The sequence below is a fragment of the Mugil cephalus genome, chromosome 1 (genome assembly GCF_022458985.1).
Source record: "Mugil cephalus isolate CIBA_MC_2020 chromosome 1, CIBA_Mcephalus_1.1, whole genome shotgun sequence".
In the NCBI taxonomy this organism is placed as follows: Eukaryota; Metazoa; Chordata; class Actinopteri; order Mugiliformes; family Mugilidae; genus Mugil; species Mugil cephalus.
The window spans coordinates 28,826,710-28,849,321 of NC_061770.1; the positions used below are offsets into that span (position 1 = coordinate 28,826,710).

Below are 22,612 nucleotides of genomic sequence, written 5' to 3' on the forward strand. Positions count from 1 at the left end.
AAAAGTATCAAAGCTAGAAGAAGAACAAAACCTGAAGAGAACTACTTCAACTTCCATTAAATCTACTCAGTTATTCTGAAACTTTGAAGTCACGTGATTTATAAGAACTGCTGCAGCAGCGCATGCGCTCTCTGTCGTTCCTGTCAACACCCTGTCCCAGGGGCAAAGGAACAGGACATTGAAACATTCACTCAAAGTGAACTTGAACAGAGAGGAGCTGAGTTTTCGCACATTCTGAGACTGCGAGAGAAGGTACAGTCCCCAAAATCGGCGACGCCATTTGAGTAATTTGATGTACGTATAGAAGAGAAACTCCGACAAAATTATCAGTCGAATCGCGTTAGTATCGGTCCAATACTAATAATTACTTTGATGTCAATACTTTTGTTACTTTTGATATTTAGATCAGTCCGCCCACTCCTAATCTGGACTCTTAGTCGGAACTCCGCAGCTTTACAACTCTACGTAGACAGAAGAAGTGAGAACAGGAACGTGTGGATTTAATTAATACTCACCACCACCGTACCGCACCACAAAATCATGGCTTCTGGAGGATCTCTCTTTCTCTGCTGGACTCTGCTGTCAGTCTGTCAGATGGTTTCTTCTTCTGCAGGTGAGTTCAGCTCTACATTATTCAGCTCGATGTCGGCAGTCATTATTTTTATAGCGTCACTAACCATATAAGTTGTCTCAAAACGCTTTACAAAACCTGTAATATCCTGGCTAGATTTTGCCACTTCTCTCAAAGCCGAATGACGTAGAGACAGGCACATTGGATCAGTGGGTAAAACATCCACTCAACAGACTGATTAAACTTCAGATTTTGTTTCTAGCCCACATATTTAATTTTATGCCATGTTATGTTTGTTTTTGTGGGGAGCTGTGGTAAGAAAAGCAGGTTAACCGGCTCCTTGAGCCAGCACCCAATCCACAACACAGCACATGGCTCCCAGGGCGCGGTCCTTGAAAGCTGCAGCCGCTGTGTGAACGACTGGATGGGTCGGAACCTTCTTCCTGTGACGGTCGGTGCTAATCACCACGTCACTGGGCCAGCTGAAGGTTGAAATTGTGGTATTATAATAAAATACGGCTAACATTGTACACTGATCCATTTGATTTGAATTCAATTGATATTTAATCAGTTATTAAAACCGGAAATTTAAACCTTCCTACATTTGCTTTAATAGGTATTCTGTGGCACTGAAACCTCCAGAGCTAGAACAACCAACAGTGTCAAGAAAGAAAAAAAAACTTTAACAGGGGAAAAAAAACCTAGAGACAGAACCTGAACCTGAACCTGAACCAGAACTAGAACCAGAACCCAGCTCACAGGGAGGGACCCATCTGCCTAAGGCTGGGTACAGACAGAAATGAGAAAGAAGACAACAGCAGGAGAAACAAGATAAACATCCATCTGACATACATCTGCGTATAGTAGAATCTTGAATTATTTATTTTAATTTAGAATAAGTGTAATTTCTCCACCAATGTTTGTTTACATTTTTTGTTTACACCATAGGCCCTTGAGGAAAATTGATGTTTCTGTATCACTGCATATGAACATTATGTCTAAATCTACATTTATCATGGTTTGTCCACATTCTCTGCTCCTAGTGTCTCATTAGTCTGGAACACATTTAGAATCTATAGTCAGTGTCTAGTATTGAAATAACAAATGAATGAACTGACTGCTGCATGTTGACCTTTAACCTCTCTGCTCTGTGTTGTTTCCTTCAGAACCAAGAATCATCACAGCTGAATCTGGACAGACTGTCTCTCTACCATGTAAAGCTCTGAAGAATGGACCTGTCACAGTTGTTGACTGGAGCAGAACCGACGTACAGCCAGAAAAATGTCTCTTTTTATATCGAGGTGATAGGTTATGTACAGACAACCAGTATCCATCTTATAAGGACCGAGTGGATCTACAGGACAGACAGATGAAGGATGGAGACGTGTCTCTGATTCTGAACAATGTGACGACTGATGACAGTGGAACATACACGTGTCATGTTCAGACTAAAACAAAGCGCAGGAAGAGAGATGCTGATCCCATCACCACCATCAAACTGCACATAGATCCAGGTGAGTGAGTGTTGTTGAGTTTGTGTGTTTGTCTCTGATCAGAGGTGAAGCTGCTTCCTGGTTGTTGATGTGACAGAGAAAGATCTCAGATCAGATGTTTGACTTTTACAAAGATGTTGTTGATGAGACTTTCTAGAAAACAGCTGGTCTGAGTCATGTGATCAGAGTGACGTAGATAATGTCTGACAGCAGTTTGTTCTTCACTCATCAGCTCCCTCACACCTCACATCTGCTTCTGTCTGCAGGTCACACATCTGGACACAAGGAGGACGGAGGAGACAAGGAGGGACTAAGTCGAGGACATCCTGGTCTGATAGTTGGTGGTGTTGTTGTGAGTCTTGTCGTGGCTGTTTTTCTGATCACTGTAAGAAACAGGAAGAAGAAATCTTCACCTCCCTCCTCATCCTCCTCTCCTCCTCTTCAATCATCTGATCAGCTCCTGGCCTGAAGCAGCCTGGCAGCTATTGGGCCTGACCTCAGGAAAGGGCCAGAAAATTCGACCAAAGAAAGTCCTAAAAAGACTCTCTTTCTTATCATTCACACCGAGGTGTGAAATCCAATGTAGTCAAATCCTTGGCTCTCACTGGATGTGCCCACGGGATGTCCTGCTCGGGTGAGTATCTGGTGCATCCAGATGACGTCACGATGTACAGCAGGCATCACCAAATGGCAGACCCCGGTCCGGGCACGGATCCAGTGACATTTCTGCCGGGCCCCGTTAAAGTTCTAAACTGTGTGTGGTTGAACACTGGGAAGTTGCGCTTTCTAGAAAAAAAGCTGCCATTATGGTAATGATGACGCACCGCTGCTCATAGATTGAACCCAAATTCTGTCGTTTTGTTACTTTATGTTTTATAATATATTTTTATATCATTGTATGTATTGTATGTATAAAAATGATATATGGAAAACTTTAGCTATCTCTTCCAAACATCTCATCTCATCTTCTATTATGGCTTATCCTCACTTGGGTCGCAGGAGTTGCTTAAGCCTATCCCAGCTAATTAGATGACAGCTAATTAGCCAATTAACCATAATAAAAGCAAAACAGACAAAAACAGGAAAATAATTACACATAAAAGAACAGAACAGGAGACTCTCTCAGCCAGAGGCCACACATATTTTGTTGTTGGTTGTCCACTTTTCAAAAGTGCTAGAAAAGTTGTGTGTTCAAAAAACTAGACAATTTCATCGAAAAACATAAGTTATTAAGCAAGAGTAAATATGCTTCGGACAAATCGGTCAACTGCTTTGGCAATAATGGAAATAATAGAAGAAATCAGAACAGCAACCGACAGAAGGAAATATACAATAGGAGTATTCAATGACTTAAAGAAGACTCATTTGATACAATAGATGACTCAATTTTTAATTGCTAAGTTAAGAATAATTGTGGTGTGAGAGGAGTTGGTTAACTAGTAAACTGGCTAACTAGCTATTTATATAATAGGCAACAATATGTGTATTTTGCTGGTAATACATCTGAATGTTTTTATTTTATATTTCAATGACATTTGTTAAATTTCTAAATTGTTGTGGTTCGTTTTGTTTGCAGATGGCACAAATTTCTTCTGTTCAGGAGATAACATAAAACCATACATGAGCAATGTAATACCTTTGTTCTTATTGAAGAAAAGAACAATCTGAATTGTCCACAAAGTTAAATTTGGAGAACAATAATTTATTTATTACATCAGGGTTATTGAAACTTACAGAGATAATAGAACTTGAGACATTGTTAATTATGCTCAAAGGCAAAATTACCAGAAAACCTGCAAAAGCTATTTGTGTTTACTTCAGAAGATAAAACTCATAGAAGAAGATTCGATTTTAAGCACCAAGTTGCTAAAACTACTTTAAAACAGATGTGTATTTTGGTTGTTGGAGTAAAAATATGGAACCCCCGAATTCAGGAGTTAAAAGGTTGCTCAAATATTGACTAATTTTAAAATTAAGTAAAATGTATAAGTGTATAAATGCTGAAACAATTGTCAATATGCACTTGAAAGTTAAACTGGATGTTAACAATAAATATTTTTGAGTTTGTAAATTTGTACTTTGTAAGCTATTTTTTATTTGATATGTTTTGTTTATTTGTGTTGTTGATGTAGTAGGCTACTGAAAATCAACTTTACATGATGTCAGACCATTTTTTTCTTTTTTTAATTGTTCAAGTAGGAGTCAGATACAGAAATACTTTCTTCTTGCTGCTCCTTTCCAGTTAAGTAGATTTCAAAATGTAGTGTGCAGTTATGTACAAATTCTGTTGTCCACTTTCATGAAAGGAATAAATAAATATAAATGATTCCTCTCGGGTAGTATAAGCGTGTACCCTTGTGGTGTATGGTTTGCTGGGAATGCAGAAGGTCTCTCAGCTCAACCAGTCACACAACAACAACAACAACAACACAACAGTTTTCCAGGTAACGTCAGGTCAACAACCTGCAACACAAAGGTCTAAAATAGTCCAGCAGCCTCTCATCATGTGATTGACCTGATGCTACTCTGGCCTCAGGGCGTCAGCAGCTTAAAGCTGGATCTCAGAAATCAGACCCTGGAAACTCTAATATTTAGTCACATTCTGGTGGGATTCAGGGGGTTTCACTGCAGTCAGTCTGAAGCACTTTTTAAAAAAACGTTTCCATCGTCATCAACACCTCCCCCTCAGTCTGAACCAGGAAGAACAGAGCTGTTCCTCTTTAACACAGTCAGTTCTGAAAATAAAAGATGATCTGACCATGAGTAATGTAAGTAGGCCCTGTTATATCCTTTTACTGTTTCCCTTAACTAACCTAACTGTTATTTGCAGCTGTGGGTAAATTCTCCTCTGTAGTCGACTTTAAACTCTGTTAGACATGTGATAATAACTGAGGTCTCAACCAGCTAAGATCTCAAAGGTTTACAGGAACCTTTAAATATAACTGAGGACATTCTTAGCTCCAAACTTTATGTGTGCATGTTCAGTTCTCCTGTTGTCTGGAAGTGTTTTTAGAAGCTTCTAACAGGATATAAGGGGAGCTGGTTCGCCCCTGTGATCCTGGAAGGTTTGTGGCAGGGTGCAAAAGCCTAGTTCCCGGGGGAGGGACCGGACTAAGAGACCCTGGCAGGTGTGTTTGCTGCAGTACCTCCACTAACTGGAGCCAGACCAGGGACACAAGTCCAGGTTCCCCCCATGGACCACGGCCAGAAACAACGAGGACCCGGCTCTCTGTGTCTGTATCTGGACACAGCTAGAGTTTTGTATATTTGAACTTTATATTTCATGTGTTTCTGTTTCAGACTGAAGGTACTTTTCCCTTGACTCATATGAAACCAACAAGGCTCACCCTCTGGTGAGCACAAAATGTTCCAGAACCCTGAGAGTCTTGTATAATTATCACATTGAACACACCCAGTGTTTTCCTCCTGGCTTAATGAGATAATTCAGCAGAAGCTTTTTTTTTTTTTTTAACAAGCAGGATGTTAAAGCATGTGAAAGCACTGATGTCTCAGTGGAGCGGAGTTTCCTGTAATTCATCTCTGTGGCATAAACAAGAAGTAGACGACAGACCTGGGAATCAGATAAATACAGATTAAGAGAGTTGCAGGAAACATAGCATTCCTGTTTATTAGAACAGAAACAAAAACTCAGCAGTCCACCTGAAGGTCGAAGCTTGAAGACAGAGTGAGACGAGAGGACATGTAGACCCAGGACTGAGGACCATGCTAGGGCCTGACAACAAGGTGCATGTGTGCAGGCTGATGCAGCAAACACAAAACGGTGCAAACGCTGCAAGAAGTAGAGATGGTGCAAAGCAGAGCGTGCAAAACACTAGTCCATGCAGCTACAGTATAAAAAGACGTTACACAACAGCTGACGAGCAGGCCTGCAGGATGTGGGTTAGGGCGGCTGGAAGCGCACCGTGTGCAAAAGTGTTTATGGTGAAGTCGATAAGATTGTTATTATGGGCGGGTGTGTCTCTCTGCGTATGTTCAGTTTAAAAGTCAATAGGGAAGTATTTTACCCGATAACATTTAATGTTTTATTTAATTTTTGTTGTAATCTAAACTTATTTTATTTAATTTTTGGTTTTGGTTTTTAAAAGTCATCTCCCTCAGGGATCATTAAAGTCTAAGTCTAAGTCACATGTAATGGAAGCCGCTCATACAAGTTTCTAAATGTGTTCCACCCACATAAGTTCCTGTTTCAACCAGTTCCAGTTAGAACTGAGGAAGTATTTGTTAAAATAAATGAATACTTTGACCAAGGAAATAAAGCAGGGTTACGCTGTGTCAAGCTGTCCCTCTTTTTGTGAGGCTGCTCTATTGTTGAGCTTTGACGATGAAATGAATTCTGGATGAGTTGACTGAAGCAGGAATTCGAGCCTGTGTGGACGTGTCTAATGTCTGATGAATAAAATATGTGTGTGCAGCCAGCATGTTGTAACCTGACAGATAAAGGAGCATAAAGCTGACTTCATTTGGTTGTTCACCTCCCATCATGTAATAACCGGCTATGATAAAATAACCGCCTTCAGGTCCTGCGCGGGTTTGCTAACTGGAGGAGAGGTTTCATTTGTAGTGGCTCACATTCTCAGTCAGGACTTGGTTTCAGACAGAAGCCAGAGTTTCAGGATGTCACTGTCTGCCTGTTTTCTCTGTGCACTAAAATAAAAGAAACTAAAACGTTCAGAGCATGACACGTATGTGTAGTATGTGCAGAATGAAGTGCACCCTGTGAACCACTGATCACAATGTTCTTTATTTTAATTGTGGTATAAAAGTCCTGTAACACAGGTCAGACAGGTTATTTATTAGCTTCACTTCTCAGAAACAAAGGCGCAGCTTCAGAGAGGAACAGAAACAGGGTGGGAGGGGCTGTGAAGGGGAAACAACACGTCTGTAAAGGAGTTTTTAAAACTAAACAAGTGTCTGTGTTAGCAACAGTCAGTTCATGATGAAAGAGCGGGAGGCAGCTGTTAATAACGGGTTCGTCTGAGGGTTACCACCAACACATCACCTCTTCTCAGTCGACTCATGTGGAAACAGGAAGACATTTATTCCTCAGACCTACACTCAGTGTCTCGTCATTTTAACTTGTATTTTTTTAAATGGTGGCTATGTTGAGCTGAATGAAGTGAATTTGAGCATCTGCTGACTGTTGGAGGAATTTGATCCTGTGCAGACGTGTCTAGTTTGTGTGTGATAACAACACGCCCTCTTATAAAACACTTTATGGCAGCTGACAGTCAGCAGTTAATGACGTCTCCAGGGACAGAGTCCTGTATCTGTCTGGGTTTATTGGAGTGACCAGGCGTCCTCTTTCCTCCTCCTGAGACCTAAAGAACTCAAACACCTGCCCCAGATTTAGTTCAACCAGAGCCTGAATCGTGTTCTCATGTCTGTGCATTAACATGTATTCAGAGCGTTAGAACGTCATCACATTAGACGACATCAGGACACGGACAATGATTCCTTGATCTGAAAACATGGCAATAAAGCTAAATAAAGAGAGGAGCAGGGGTGTGATTTAAAATGTGATGAATTTACCAGACATCCTCCCACCCCTGAAGGGTTAATTGTGGTGTTCTCTCTCTTGTTTGCTCTGCTGTCGGTCCGACCGGTTCAACTACATAAGGTCAGTGCTCAGAAACGCTGCCGCCCTTCTGTTCCATTCAGTTCAGTTTTATGTATCTAGTACCAACAACAATACAAACTATCTGAACACATTTTGTTCGCATTTGTTGATTCTGTAAATAAAGGAGAGTGGTAAAACTAAAGATCACAGTCTGTGTTTGTGTAGACGTGCGTGACTCAGGCTGAGGTCAGATTAGGGGAAAACACCCTCCCCCACAGGAGGGGGAGGGTGTTATGTGATTATGTGAACAAAGCTGCAGGTATCAACAGGTTTGTGCCTCAGGGTTACCGCCAACACATCATCTCTATAGGGACTCATCTACTCATATTTCATCTGAGACAAGGAGACATTTATTGGCCAGACCCACGCTCTGTGTGAATTTGATCCTGTGTTTAATTTGCGTTGAATAACAACAAATTCTCTTGTAAAACACTGACAGATGAACCTGACTCTATGTTGCAGCTGACACCTGTCTGCAGGTTCAGTTCCTCTTTTTCACCAACTCACATCTACTCCCCCTAGGGTCCGTCCTCGTTAACAGAACAAAATGGAGGAGAGTTGTTGTTGTTTGAAACACAATCTGAATCAGGAAATGGTTTCTCCCTCTTTAAGCAGCTGCTCTGTAGAGAAACAACTTAAAGAATCCACATCCATACTGTCCACATCATGTTCTGGACTGTCCCTCTTTAACCCACTGAGTTTCATCTGAAGGCGGCAGGGGGATTTTTTCATGATGTCAGAGTCAAACTATTTTCCCTCTTCCTTTATGGGCTGAAGAATGTAAAGCCCCCTTCATCATGTCTGACTGTACACAGGGCCTGTGTCTGCGAAGCTGAAACACAGTATGACTCTATAACTAGACGTTTTGAATATCAAATCCATCAAAGGCAAATGCTCATCTTTGTTTTTGCCGTTCGTGCCTCGTGTTACATTAGGCTGTGGCTGGAGGGCAGAGACGCCCTCTTCATGGAAAACTACTGAGAGGAAGTTTCATTTCACAGTAAACGAAAGAGCAACTAGAGCCGCCATCTTACACAACGATGACATGTCCAAACAGGGTTTATATAACACAACTTTACCTGTAACTCCAGACTATGCAGCCTAGTTTTATACCCAGCAGAGTTAACAGCAGAGACACAGTGGGGTTGGTGTGGGTTAGTGTGGGTTAGTGTGGGTTATTGTGGGTTATTGTGGGGTGTTGATGTGTTTTTGTGTTGGTTCTGATCCAGATTCTCAGTTTGTCAGTGAAGAACAAAAAGCTGCAGCTTCACTTCCTGGTTTCCTTCTTTGATATTTGCTGTAACTCTCAGAGTCTGTGAGGATTCAAATCTCACGTCTTCACCTTCTTCCTCCATTAGAGTGAACTCCATCATGTGCTCATAGACAAACTGAAGCTCCTGTGCTGCCCCCTGCTGGCTGCATCTACATGGTGTTTTTAGTGAGAGGAGGTCTAATGTGTTCATAAACAGCTGTGATGCTGATGCAGTGATGATGAGGTTTAGATTTTAAAGGTCAGCGCATTCACTGACTTGATTCATCCACAGAGAAGCTGCAGCCACATGAACACATGAACACTCATCCATCATCAGTGAATGAGTGAATGGAACCACTGAAGGTCAACACAGGGATTTAATGTGTCTGGTCTACAGAGGTCGAGAGAACTCAAACAAATGAAGTTAAATGAATCGTGTCATCAGGACGTTCAAAGAAAAGAAAAGTAAAAACAACTTCTTTTCATTTCTCTTGTATCCCTAGTTTGGATCCTGGAGCTCTGGGAGCATTAATGTCGTTCCTCACGGTTCTTGCAGCATTTTATTTTATGTTCAGGGCACAAATTTGTCCTCTGAATTTATTTGCATGTGTTTTTCGTAACATGCAAATAAATCCTCCCAGCCACCAGAGTTTTCTTTAGTGGATTTACTAATTCTTTTTATTTTCCTAGAGTTTTGCTCATATCTTATTTTTTATTTCATATAAATAACTAGAGTTTTACTTATATTTTACTTTTATTATATTTTGCTAGATTTTTCCTTTTTTTTTTACTGAGCTACTGTGACCGAGTAATTTCCCTTGTGGATGAATAATATTTAAAGTTTAATCAATAACCAAGGCGTTCACAGTGATTCTCACAGGTGGAGTCTTCCTTTGTGTCGTCTTAGTCCACTGAGTCACAATCAATGTGTCCAACGTGACGCTCGTCATTAAATTGCATTTAGATGAACCATCGTCCTGCTTATGTCCCATCACATGTTTGGTTCATTGTAGTTGAAGAGCTGCAGACAGAGATCAGGTCTGGACACATTCATGGATGATGTGAGGCTGTGACGCTCTCTCTCAGGTAAGAGTAGATCACCTCTGGTCCCGGCTGAAACTCTGAACACAAACACACACGAGTGAGTCCAGACCTCTGCAGCCTTTCTAGAAACCAGCTGCTCTACAGTGAACACACCACACACGTCAGGCTGCAAATGATGTAAATGCTGTGGAGCATGTGACTGATGCACAAACATCACTGTACCTACTTTGAAATGATCACAAATTAAAACATGCAACATGTAAGTAGAGGCCTGTGTAGTGGACGGGGAGCAGCTGTACCTCTCCTCCTGTTCGTCTTGATGGTGATTTGTCCATAACTGATGTCACTTGTTCTTCTCACTGATGAATAAACTGCATCTGGATGCGTGTCAGCAAAAGATAAGGAGGAATTAATGAGTGTCATCTGGAGCAAACACTGACTGGTCCCATAAGCCAGTGTTTTAACAGCACAGGTATGAAGACATACTTGTTTCTTGTTTCTGGTCGTATATTAGACTGTTTAAGTAGAAGTATGAGTCAGAATGGGGAAGATGTGGTTAATCTTATGACATAATTAAAAGCCCCAGATTTTCACAGCAGAGCTGTGAGATTACAGATCTGTGTGGTTGGATCTGTAAGAACAGAGAAGACAGACATCCTTCAGAGTTTCAGAATGAAGTGTGACCTTTTCAAACCTCATGTTACGACCACACAAACAGCAGTGCTCAGATTTAACAATGTTTCACACCTAAACACAAACTAACAGGGAGCTTTTATTTACCTCCTCTAAACCTGCAGCTGTGATCAGAACGTCCTGATCAGCTGACGGCTCAGAGTCCAAGAAAAGAAAGAAGAAAAGGACGTCACAGTTAAAGTGAATGTTAACTATTCACCTGTGGAGTTTTTTTTTGTTTGTTTTGGTTTTGTCTAACAATGAGATATTTATTTTGATGATGTCTTGAAACTATGAGTCATGTGGCACTGCTCTAAATAACTCTCAGCTGATTCAGAAACAGAGGACGCCCACCTGCCAATCAAAGAGACCATGCCCCTTCATTCTCCAGAACTAATGTAATTTAAATGAAGGAGAGCAGAACTGCTTCAGTATCAGGATGTAAACACACTTTATCATGTTTACCACCAGATAGAAACTCTCACCACAGGCTCTGTCCCGAGCCTCGCTGTTTGCCATCATCGCTGATGGGACGCTGTTACCAGCGTGAGGACATAAAGCTCTTGTCTTCATGACCCTCCTGGCATGTTGCCTGATACTAAGAGATGTAAGGAGGACGGCCCTGGATAAGACATGTATTGTATAACCTGAAACTTGATGAGGAGCTCAGTGGGTTCACTATGCACGAGTATTTTTCTTGGCCTTTCAAAGGCGTTTGACACAGTTAATCATCATATTTTATTAGAAAAGTTATACAAATATGGTTTTCATGATATGGCTAAAAAAATTACTAACAGAAAACAGTTTGTTTGTTTTAAGGGTTACTGTTCTATTTTTTTTTACTGTTTATTTAAGAAAGGGACAGTGCAATTTCATAGAACACATGATTACCCATGGTTAAAAAAGCCAGAATTAGCCAGAAGGCTAGTTTTCATCTGTAGTCCCCTGGCCTTGATGTAAAAAAGGCAATAAGCATACAATACATGTACAATATAATACAGATACATAAACAACACTTACTGTATAATTAAAAAAAAAAAAAAAAAAAAAAAAACAATCAAAATACAACACAACATTTTATCATAACATCAAAACATCAGAGCATCACAACATATTTTAGTGTTGGCAGCTATAGGTGTTGATCAGCCACGTTTTCAGTTTTTTTGTAAAGCCCTTGTATGTCGTGAGCAGTTTAATCTCCTCAGGTATTGAGTTCCACACACTTGCACTCCTTACTGACCAGGCCGACTTACTGAAAGTGCTCCTGCGCAAAGGAATATAACAGTCACCTCTGACAGAGCCTCGAGTGACACGCTCAAGGCTGTTTCTTTGGCTGATGAACTCTGGAGCCAATTTATGGAGCACTTTGTAGGTCAGTTTTAGGTCTGCAAATGTGTGAAGACTGTCCCAATTTAAAATACTATACTTTTTTAAAATTTCACAGTGATGATAGTGCCTAGGTTTTTTATCCATAACTTTAATTGCTTGTTTGTACAAGATTTCCAATGGTTTTTTTGAGCTCTGACCAGCCTGGGACCAGCTAGTTAGGCAGTAGTTGAAATGACTGAAAATCATCGAATGCAAGTACATTTTTGCGGCTTCAGTAGCCATTTCATTTCAAATTGCCCGAAAATTGACGAGGTGTAACTTGATTTTTTTACACAATTTGCCAATATGGGCTTTAAAGGAAAGCTCAGAATCGATTGTTATCCCAAGATATTTATATTGGTTGACAATTTGTATTTTTTCTCCATTAACATGTATGTCGGGGTCAAGTGATACTTTGTTTGTTTTAGTGAAATACATGCCTACACTTTTAGAAACATTTAGCTGTAGACAGCACTCCTGCAACCAACTTGTAACACAGGACATTGCTTTGATGAGTTGAGCGGCAACAATGTCTTTGGTGTGACCATGAACAAAGAAAACCGTATCGTCTGCATACATTACGCATTCAGCTTCTGGACAGACAGTGGGCAAATCATTAATATAAAGACTAAATAAAAGGGGGCCTAATATTGATCCCTGAGGGACTCCAGAGGTTAGCCTAAGAGAGTCAGATATGCAGTTGTTAACAGATACAGATTGTGTTCGATCATGCAGATATGATTCAATCCATCCCACAGCGTTTTGAGAGAAGTTAAATTTTGAGAGTTTGGTTAGAAGAACAGAGTGATTTACTGTATCAAAAGCTTTCCTGAGGTCCAAAAACACCGCCCCTACAACTCCACCCTTATCGAGAATTTTTTTTATTTTCTCAATAAGGAAGCAAGTAGCCATCTCAGTGGAATGCTTGGATCTGAAACCAAACTGCATGGCATGGAGAGAGGGGGAGCTGCTGTTTAAATGATGGACAATCTGCTGTGACACCCATTTTTCTGCGATTTTGGAAATGGCTGGAAGAATGCTTATTGGGCGGTAGTTATGCAGAGATGTTGGGTCACCAGATTTAAAGACAGGGGTAACAATGGCAGATTTCCAGGCCTTTGGAAATTGACCCGATGAAGCTGAAAGATTGATGATTGAGGCAATCGGAGTGGCAAGAGCTGAACCTAGATCTTTGAGCATGTTCGAATCCATTCCAAAAACATCCTTTGCTTTTGATGGTTTGAGTGATCGAATTAAATCAATAACTTTAGTCTCAGTAATATTTGTAAAGGTTAAAGACTGCGTTGCAGACGATACAGGGTATTCCCTCCTTTGTTTTACTGTGAACTTATCAGAAATTTCTGACACAGACTCAATGAAGTAGTTGTTGAAAGCATCAGCCATCACTTGAGGTTCTGTCAAGACATTTCCATTTAATTTAATTTGCATTAGTTTTGTTTTGTTTTTTTGGGGATCACCCAATAGTTTTTTATTATAATTCCAGGTTATTTTAGAATTCCCCCTTGCACTATTCAAGGCAGTAATGAAAAAGTCAGCTTTAGACTTTCTTATTTCTTTCACTACCCTATTTCTCAACGAAACAAATTGGTGTCTGTTGTGCCCTAATTTGAGTGACAACTTCAAAGAGTTGTCTCGTTCTTTCATGAGTTTAAGAATAGATCTGTTTAACCAGGGAAGGCCGTTCTTTCTAGCTTTTAATTTAATTATCCGTGTAAATTGTGTAATTATTTGTTGTATTTTATTAGCCATATTAGAACAATCCATATCCAAGTTTTTGCCGGTGAACAATTCATCCCAGTTTACTTCTTTGATTGAGTCTTGAAAGTTTTGTTGTTCCTGTTTTGGTATCCTATAGAGTTCAGTGGCGGCCAAGGGTTTGAAGCGTTTTTTATTTAATTTTCTTGTGATCATTATAAGATTGTGATCAGACATTCCTGTGAGCATATTATATGACTTCAAAATCCTTTCTGGTCTATTAGTAAAAGTTAAATCAATCTGGGTGCTCGTGAAATTTGTAATTCTTGTAGGGCCATTAATTACCTGAGTCATATCCATATCATCCATAACCTTTTTCAAATTTTTCCTAACTTTGTTAACTTTCCAATTAACATTTAAGTCACCCATTATTATCACCTCTTTTGCAGGATTGAGTTGTTTCAATAAAATTTCCAACTTTTCAAAAAAATCCACATTTGAAGAAGGAGGCCTATAAATAACTATAAGAATAAAAGACATTTGCTGTGACAAGGAAACAGTTAGTCCAAGAATTTCTAATCCATTTTCATCTGTGACATATATCTCATTGCAGTTAAAGGTGTCCTTGGCATAAATCATAACACCTCCTCCCTTGAAACCCTGTCTGTCTTTTCTGAAAATTTTATAACCAGGTACAGACAGTATTGCTGAGGGCGAAGATTCACGAAGCCATGTCAAGGATAGGCAGAGGAAGTCAATATTAGAGTCGGTGAGAAGGTGATGGACCTGATCACTTTTTGGTAGAATACTTCGTATATTTAAGTGTGCACAGAGAATGCCTTTTGATTTATGTATTGAATCCCATATTAGTTTAGAGTTATTGACGGTTTGAAACACCCTAAATTTACGGTGTTTTTAATATTGCAGGATTTGGCAGCCTCTTGTTTATTTTATTGGCAATGTTTGCAAGTGGCTTTGCACTGCTTGTTTCCACATCAGCCAAAAGACCTCCGCCTACCGTTGGCCCAGTAAACGAAGGTGGAAGCCCAGCTAATGGGGGTGTAGGCCCAGGTAGCTGAGGTGGAGGCCCAGGTAGCTGAGGTGGAGGCCCAGCTAGCAGAGGTGGAGGCCCAGGTAGCTGAGGTGGAGGCCCAGCTAGCAAAGGTGGAAGCCCAGCTAGCAGAGGTGGAAGCCCAGGTAGCTGAGGTGGAGGCCCAGGTAGCTGAGGTGGAGGCCCAGCTAGCAAAGGTGGAGGCCCAGCTAGCAGAGGTGGAGGCCCAGCTAGCGGTGGTGGAGGCCCAGCTAGCAGAGGTGGAGGCCCAGCTAGCGGTGGTGGAGGCCAAGCTAGCAGAGGTGGAGGCCCAGCTAGCAGTGGTGGAAGCCCAGGTAGCGGAGGTGGAGGCCCAGATAGTAAAGGTGGAGGCCCAGCTAGCAGTGGTATTGGCCCAGATAGCAGAGGTGGAGGCCCAGCTAGCGGTGGTGGAGGCCCAGCTAGCAGAGGTGGAGGCCCAACGATCAGAGGTGGAGGCCCGGCTAGCAGAGGTGGGAGCCCAGCTAGCAGAGGTGGAGGCCCAGCTAGCAGTGGTATTGGCCCAGGTAGCAGTGGTGGAGGCCCAGCTAGCAGAGGTGGAGGCCCAGCTAGCAGTGGTGGAGGCCCAGGTAGCAGTGGTGGAGGCCCAGCTAGCAGAGGTGGAGGCCCAGCTAGCAGTGGTGGAGGCACAGCTAGCAGTGGTATTGGCCCAGGTAGCAGTGGTGGAGGCCCAGTTAACAGTGGTGGAGGCCCAGCTAGCAGAGGTGGAGGCCCAACGATCAGAGGTGGAGGCCCGGCTAGCAGAGGTGGGAGCCCAGCTAGCAGAGGTGGAGGCCCGGCTAGCAGAGATGGGAGCCCAGCTAGCAGAGGTGAAGGCCCAACGATCAGAGGTGGGGGCCCAGCTAGCAGAGGTGGAGGCCCAGCTAGCAGTGGTATTGGGTGAGCTAGCAATGTTGTTAGCCCGGCTGCCCGAGATGAAGGCCCCGTTAACAGTAATGTTGGCCCAGCTAGCGAAGGTGCTGGCCCAGGGTTTAGTTCAACATCACCAGCCAAAAGAAGTATCAGCAAGAGGTTAAGAACATCCAGGAGTGGTTTGCCTGTAACAGCCTTTTCCTGCTCACCTGGGGGTGGCCTAGCATGGCCATAGTCCAGTACCCGTGTAAATAACATGTGCTGGCTCCATCTGGCTGGATACAAAGTTAGAGTGTCCCTTTTTCTTGGACAAGTTGAACATAACAGAAAATAGAGAGTTATCCAAGCAACAGAGGAATATGTTGATAGCACAATCCAAGGTCCACTTTGCTTTTTGGATGATTTTGGATGAAGCCAGGTTACTCTGTGGAGTTCCACAAGGGTCCATTCTCGGACCAATATTATTTCTTATTGATATTAATGATTTGTTTAATGTTTCTAACATCGTTTCTGCAATAATGTTTGCAGATGACACAACCTTCATTCTCTCGCATTCAAACTTTGATGAAGGATGCAAATGCTGCTTTAAGTGCATGCAACACATGGTTTAGATTAAATAAATTATCATTAAATATAAAAAAAAATCTAACTTTATTATTTTCAGTGGTAAAAAATCGTACTCAAAGGATTTATCTAAAATTATACTAGAGTCTGTTGAGTTGCCTTAGGTGTTAAACACAAGATTCCTAGGAATTGTTGTTGATGAAAGTTTGAATTGGAGAGATCAGAAAGATGAATAAATCCATTGGTATTTTAAGGAGGATTAGTCATTTTGTCACTACAAACTGTCTTCTTACTCTTTATTATAGTTTAATTTATCCCTATCTTTCATATTGTAATATAGTTTGGGCAAATACATTTCCTACTACTCTCCACAAAACTCTGATCCTCCAGAAACGTTTTATTAGGATTGCAAGTCTCCAGACCTGATGATTATCTTCAGATTTTCTCCAGAACAGAGCGCAGAGCCTCAGCTCCGTGGTGGAGCTGCAGAGTTTCAGCTTCACTCAGCAAATAAGTCTCCTTTTTAATAATGCAAATATTAAAATAAAATAAAGCTTCTTTTTATGGTTCTTGATTAAAATGCAGTGTAATGTTCTCCAGCTGAGCCTGTCTGCAGTGAGGATACTTATTAAAGTTAATGAATGTACTTACAGAGCAGCCACAGAGAGGAAGCTTGCTTCATGGTAGTTGTGTTAGATTCAGAGCTTTCTTTATTCCGGCTCCATTTAAAGTCGCCTCCTTCCTCTGTGGGTGGTGTCAGTCCATGTGGTTAGTCTGCAGCAGTTCAGGTATGGGGTATGAGGTGTGAGAACAAAAACCAACAAAGGCACTTTCAATCTCAGATGTTTATTTCAGATCTTTTATTTTATTAATATTTATTTTTACTGAAGTCATCATCAATTCCTCAAATGACAAATAAATCCGAATTTGCAGTGTTGTGTTTTTTTTTTCAGGTGGGAGGAGCAGAAAGGCGTGGAGGCGTGGTTTAGTAGCTGACGTAGCTAGTTATTTCATTCACCGGTATTCAGATCTACACCAGTAGCAGTAACGCACCAATTCGCAAAGGAACAGCAAGAGAAGAAGAAAGTCCACACCGGTTGTCTCGTGGATCCGTGCCGTCATTCCCTGAGTTATGTCCGTGGGTTCTCTCGGTGAGAAGCTGATCGGCCGCAGACCACGCGGACCTGGCGCGTGGAGGGGGAGAGAAACCCCACGGATGTCCGACAGCCCCCGGTCTCTGGGAACCCCTGAAACCCCTGAAACCCCTCCAAGAACCAGAGGCAGTGAGCAGGTCAGTGGCTTTAACTGGTCACCATGAATAACTTTATGAAGAAGAATTCCTTAACGAAGTGTCTCTGATTGAAGACGCTGTGGACTAGAATAAAGTTCCACTTTACTCGAGTTTAACCCCGACACCAACCCTGGTCAGACACTGACAGTTTAGCAGGAACATCACTGCAGAGCTGACCTGCCATGACTGTGATGGTCATGACATCACCTCGAGGTTTACAAGGTTTTGACTGACTGACTGACTTACATGTACTGTATACATCCGTACAGCTCTGTTTCCGCTTTATTCGTTTTTTATAGTGCACATTCAAGTGTTTTTTATTGCACTATTTAAACCAGGAGCTACCACACAAAACTGCGTTATGCTCTCACATAATCACAATAAAGGAATCTTGATTCTTGTAGTACCATGACTGTTATTTGGAATGTGGAGTACTTAAAGGTCCTACAGAACTTGAACGCACCTAGAGCGAGAGCCCGGATGTAAACAACGGCCGAAAAACTTATTTCTGCTCTATCGTCCGCTGTGATGTCCACTTCATCCTTCACCATCAGCCCCATGCTCCTCCTCCTCATCAGCATGTGTCTGTCTGAAGCTTCCAGAGGTGAGAGGGTGGAGGGGTGAGGGGGTGAGAGGGTGGGGGGGTGAGGGGGTGAGGGGGTGAGGGGTGAACACCTGGCTCCGGTCCAGACCGCAGTGACTCATTATTCTTGCAGCGTTTGCAGAAGCTTTAGTGTTGTTGATGTGTGACTCTAATCAAGAAAGGATATGCTTTTCAAACAGAAAATAGTAAAAGACAGCGAGCACGCACTTTCTGAACTTTATTGTAAAAGCTGTTGAAACCAAAACAGGAAGAGGTGGACCCGCCCCAGAAACAGCTGAGATCAAACCCTAGAAACGGACTAGACCAGACCCTAGACTAGAGTCATGTCACACCTTGTTGTTGTTGTTGTTAGATAGTTTAATTAGTTAGTTTTTTAATTAGTTAGTTAGTTAGTTAATTAATACCTCGAGTTCAGTTTTTGTTTACATTTCCAACGGAGACAGAGGCCACGCCTCCTCCTGTTGTGTGATTGGTCGAAACTTTGCGGGAAAATTTGTATTTCAGGAAACGGTCAACAAGGAAGTTGAGGTCTCTGTTTCCTATCTGTGATGGGAGCTCAGTGTTTCCTTTCTTTGTCTGCATTTATCCTAATAGTTTAACACCTCTGATGCAGTTATATTCCAGCAGCTGAAGGTTTTATCATCTCAGTTTATTTCAGTGTGTGTGACCATGGCCAGCCCTCCTGGAGGCTGGTTGTTGATCTTTATTGAGTGGAATGAGGACGGTGCTACACCTCAGAGAATATAGGGCGGTTAAAGGACAGGGGAAGGGAGGGAGGCATGTGGTGAGGAAGGGTCCTGTGGTTTTTCCGTCACCTTTCCAAGAGTCCGGAGGGTTTCTGATGGGACTCCCAATACAGGATAACGAAAGGAGGAGGAGAATGAAAGCACAGCTCAGCCCAGAATAGGCAGGATTCAACAGTTCCTTGATGTGACACCAGGCATGCATGTGGATATTCTCTAAATATGAGTGAGAACATCACCACTCTAACCGGTCCCGGGACAGAACATGAAACGAACCGACCTCCCCTGAAACCAATTTTTCCTCGGTCCTGACTGACATTAAGATTAGATTAAAATCTCTGTGAAAATAACGTGATATCGATTAACTCGAGTTTATATGTAGCCAGAGAACATGCAGGAGATCAGATTAGAGAGAGACTAGCCTCAGTCCTCCTAAAGGCCTTTTGGTAGCTCTGTAGTATTAATTAAATGAAAACACCAGTGAGTCTGGAGGAGGTGTGATCTGGTCATTAAGTTTGAGCAGATTCAGGCAGAGACTCTTCATGAGTCTAGTTGTCTGGTGTTGTTTGAGCTGCAGCATGCTAACAGTGTCAGTCAGTCTTCTGAGTGTTAACCAGGCTTCCTGTGGAGCGTCTTATCCGCTCACAGATTCTTCTGTTCTTTCTTTTCTGTTCAGACAAGGAGGAGGTCAAAGTGAAGTCTGGACAGGATGTCACTCTTCTGTGTCGGCTCCCGACGGCTACAGCCATCACCCTGTTCTCGTGGACCCGACCCGACCTAAAGGCCGACGGTTACGTCTTCTTCTACCGCAACAACCGCTCATATGAAAACTACCAGCATCCACGGTTCAGAGGCCGAGTGGAGCTGAGAGAGGAGGCGGCCGTGAAGGACAGAGACGTTTCTGTGATTGTGCGTAACGTCAGCGTCGGCGATACCGGGACGTACGACTGCACGTGATAAGCGGCGAGACGAGGAGCAGTGATGGACGCTACATACACCAGTACAAGCAAGTCACCAACCTCAACGTCACAGCCTCGGGTGAGTAGTAGAGCCGAGGTTCACCTGCTACGTGGTTTCAGGTAGAAACGTTGACTCTCCAGGTAGCAGCTGTGAGATCAACTAATGCTCGACCAGAAAATATGAACAATGAGACCTCTGATCTGTTTCCACTCTGCAGATGGAGACACGGAGGACGCAAGAGACGAGGACGCAGGAGACAAGAGTGAATACGGTGCAGTCATAGTTGCTGTGTCCGTCATTGCAGTGGTTCTTGTTGTCATTGCTGCTGTTGGTTGCATAATGATTTGTAGAAAGTATAAAACTTTCTCAAAATACAGCGTGTAGATGCAGTATCTGAGAAGTGTCTCTTTACTCCTGAGTGTGTTTGTTTGTTCTGCTGCTGTTTCTCAAAGATGAAGGCGTCTTCAACCAGAGTCAGATTCCAGATTGTTCTAGAGATGCATGGACCAAATCAAGCTTCAAATGACCTGTTAGTGGAAAATAACACAAAACAGGAATCAGCTGATCACCTCACGCCATCAGGATTCAATATAATTATCTCATGTTTAACTTGCAAAGGTCAGTGCTCTGGCTAGAATCCCTTTCTAATCGGTGTTGGTGCAGTGTTTTCTGTGTCCAGCTACAACTTTGCTGTTTTATCTCTGTTCTTGTGACTTCCTTCAAGCAGACAGTTATCACAGGCGATCTTTAAAAAGCCTGAGGACTCTTTTGAGGAGCTGGTGGAGACCAGACACAGAGCTTTAAAAAGAGTTGGACCAACTACAGCCTGCAGAATCTAACAGGCGATATGTTGGTGTTTTTTATTTTGTGTTGGGTGCTGTATTCAGAGTGTGTCATGAAGAGGAAACCTCAGTTCATTAGAGTAAAGTCAGGACAGGAAGGAGTGAGGGCAGCTTTACAGACACAGGTGACAGCTTACAGTAGCATGGCTAGCACGTTCACTGTAAAACTGCACTTTATTTTTCACTAAGCTCCGTTTGCTTCTTTGCACAAACTGCAGCCAATCAGAGCCCTCCTGCTTGTCTCGTTTCCACGTTTTTCCTTTCTGCTGCTGTTCAGTCCAGCTAAGAGAAAAGGACACTTTATTAAGAAATATAACATATAATATAGTAACTTACTATCAGGACTATAAATAATACGAGTGTTACGTGAGCGTTTAAATGAGTGTTAAATATGGTTTGATAACCGTGTCATAGTGTCTTTATATATGTTTTTATTGTGCCAGGCACTTTTTGTTCTTGGGACTTGAGCTCTGACCCTCTGTGGTTTATCATTGTCTTTATCTAATCTTCCAGTTTCACACGCACTTCATTGCCTCGAGAGTTGAGCTGGTCTCAAAGGACTCACAGTGAATGTGAAAGTAAAGCAGCTGAACTTCTAAAACAAGGAAAGAAATAACACATTGGCCAGGTGAAACGCAGCAGAACAGCAGCACTTTGTCACTTTAATTTAAAATAAATAAGCTTTGTTGCATTCATGTGTGTTTTGTCCTTTTGTTAATAACATTGTAGACAGACCTGTCTGTTTCCTTCTCACAGTGTTTGATGAACTGACTGGAAACAGTTTTCAGGATCTTAAAAAATGCTGGACATGACATGGCTGTTTTTATTTGAATGTTATCAGCTGATCAGTACCCTGGGTGCTACTGATGTGGTGATGTGCTGCCACCTGCTGCCTGAAACATGTCATCCCAGTCAGTTCATCAGTCCCAAATCATTTCATATGATATTTTGGTTGTGTTTTGCCGAAATTGTGCATCAAACACAAAACACCATGACATCTTAATATGATTCACTACAGTTTTTTTTAAAGCCATAATTATTACTCTACTGTAATGTAAAACTTCATGTCTTCAGTTTTACTGTCATTATTGTGGTGCTTTATGGAGCTAATGCCCTATATACTGATGTTGGCCAAGCCTCTCTGACTCTTGTAGCTGGTGCAGAACCTCCCTGCAGATGGTCTTTTAACAAGAACCCCATGACCTAGAAGTTCAGGGGAGATGGTTCTTTCTCAGCTGTAGCACCCAAACTCTGGAACAGTTTGTCTCTGCATATAAGGCAGCTGTTTTTGTTGTCTTTCCTGGGCCCACAAGGGCCCCCCCCAGGGTTACTACACAAAAAATAATAAAAGTGGTGATGAGGCCTTCTATGACAACATGAGCTTGAGTCTCATAAATTCTAAGAGGAAATATAAACTGCAAGTTACATCATTTCCAGTGTCACAAAAATAATAATAATTCAGTGTCCACAGCAAAAAAAAATAAAAAATAAATAAAAAAATTCACTAAACCCACGTGATTCAGTTTGTCTTTGAAATGAAGCAGAGTAAGACGTCTAGTGAAGTTAATGAACCTACACGTTATCAGGTTTATTACTGTTTGTTGAGAAGGAGCTGGTTGGAGCTTAAATGTTTCACGGCTCAAATAACCAGTAACAGAGTGAAGGAGGATTTACTTTACACACAGCACTCAGCTGTAATACTCAGAACCACCAGTAGATGGGAGCAGACTCCACATGTGATTAAAGGACACTTCCTGGTTCACTGTGTTAAGAGGCCAGAGTCTGAGCTGGTGAGGACAAAGACACACTTAGCAACCTTTCAAAATAAAACAGGAAATAACTACAGAAAACAACTGTGACTAAGTAGAATAATGACAATGACAGGTTCTTTATCAACCATCATATCCGACCA

At 42.0% G+C, this 22,612-nt stretch overlaps 3 protein-coding genes and 1 long non-coding RNA gene across 6 annotated transcripts in view; 2 read left to right on the forward strand and 2 right to left on the reverse strand.

Moving 5' to 3' along the window:
* The window catches only part of LOC125009468 (high affinity immunoglobulin gamma Fc receptor I-like), a 160,549-nt gene that overhangs the window by 129,652 nt on the left and 8,285 nt on the right, over positions 1–22,612 (reverse strand). The window lies entirely within an intron of this gene.
* LOC125009659 (CD226 antigen-like) overlaps positions 1–22,612 on the forward strand; it is a 62,369-nt gene that overhangs the window by 27,669 nt on the left and 12,088 nt on the right. The gene's annotated exons all lie outside the window — the stretch shown is intronic.
* LOC125010000 (coxsackievirus and adenovirus receptor-like) lies at positions 137–21,391 on the forward strand. Of its 3 annotated transcripts, XR_007113003.1 has the most exons (8): positions 137–294; positions 405–1,429; positions 1,738–2,085; positions 2,331–4,832; positions 17,214–17,551; positions 17,956–18,155; positions 19,575–19,936; positions 20,076–21,391. XR_007113003.1 is itself a non-coding variant. In XM_047588344.1 (4 exons), the coding sequence occupies exons 2-4, from the start codon at positions 541–543 to the stop codon at positions 2,531–2,533; spliced, it is 624 nt and encodes a 207-aa protein (XP_047444300.1). In that variant the 5' UTR covers positions 141–294; positions 405–540; the 3' UTR covers positions 2,534–4,135. The 3 variants fall into 3 exon arrangements, 1 of the variants encoding a protein (XP_047444300.1); XR_007113002.1 differs by having other exon boundaries at positions 405–2,085; XM_047588344.1 differs by lacking the exons at positions 17,214–17,551; positions 17,956–18,155; positions 19,575–19,936; positions 20,076–21,391 and having other exon boundaries at positions 141–294; positions 405–613; positions 2,331–4,135.
* On the reverse strand, positions 3,770–10,534 carry LOC125010391. Its single transcript, XR_007113061.1, has 3 exons — positions 10,485–10,534; positions 10,298–10,375; positions 3,770–10,075 (listed from the first exon to the last, which is right to left on the reverse strand). It is a non-coding gene; the product is annotated as an uncharacterized LOC125010391 (long non-coding RNA).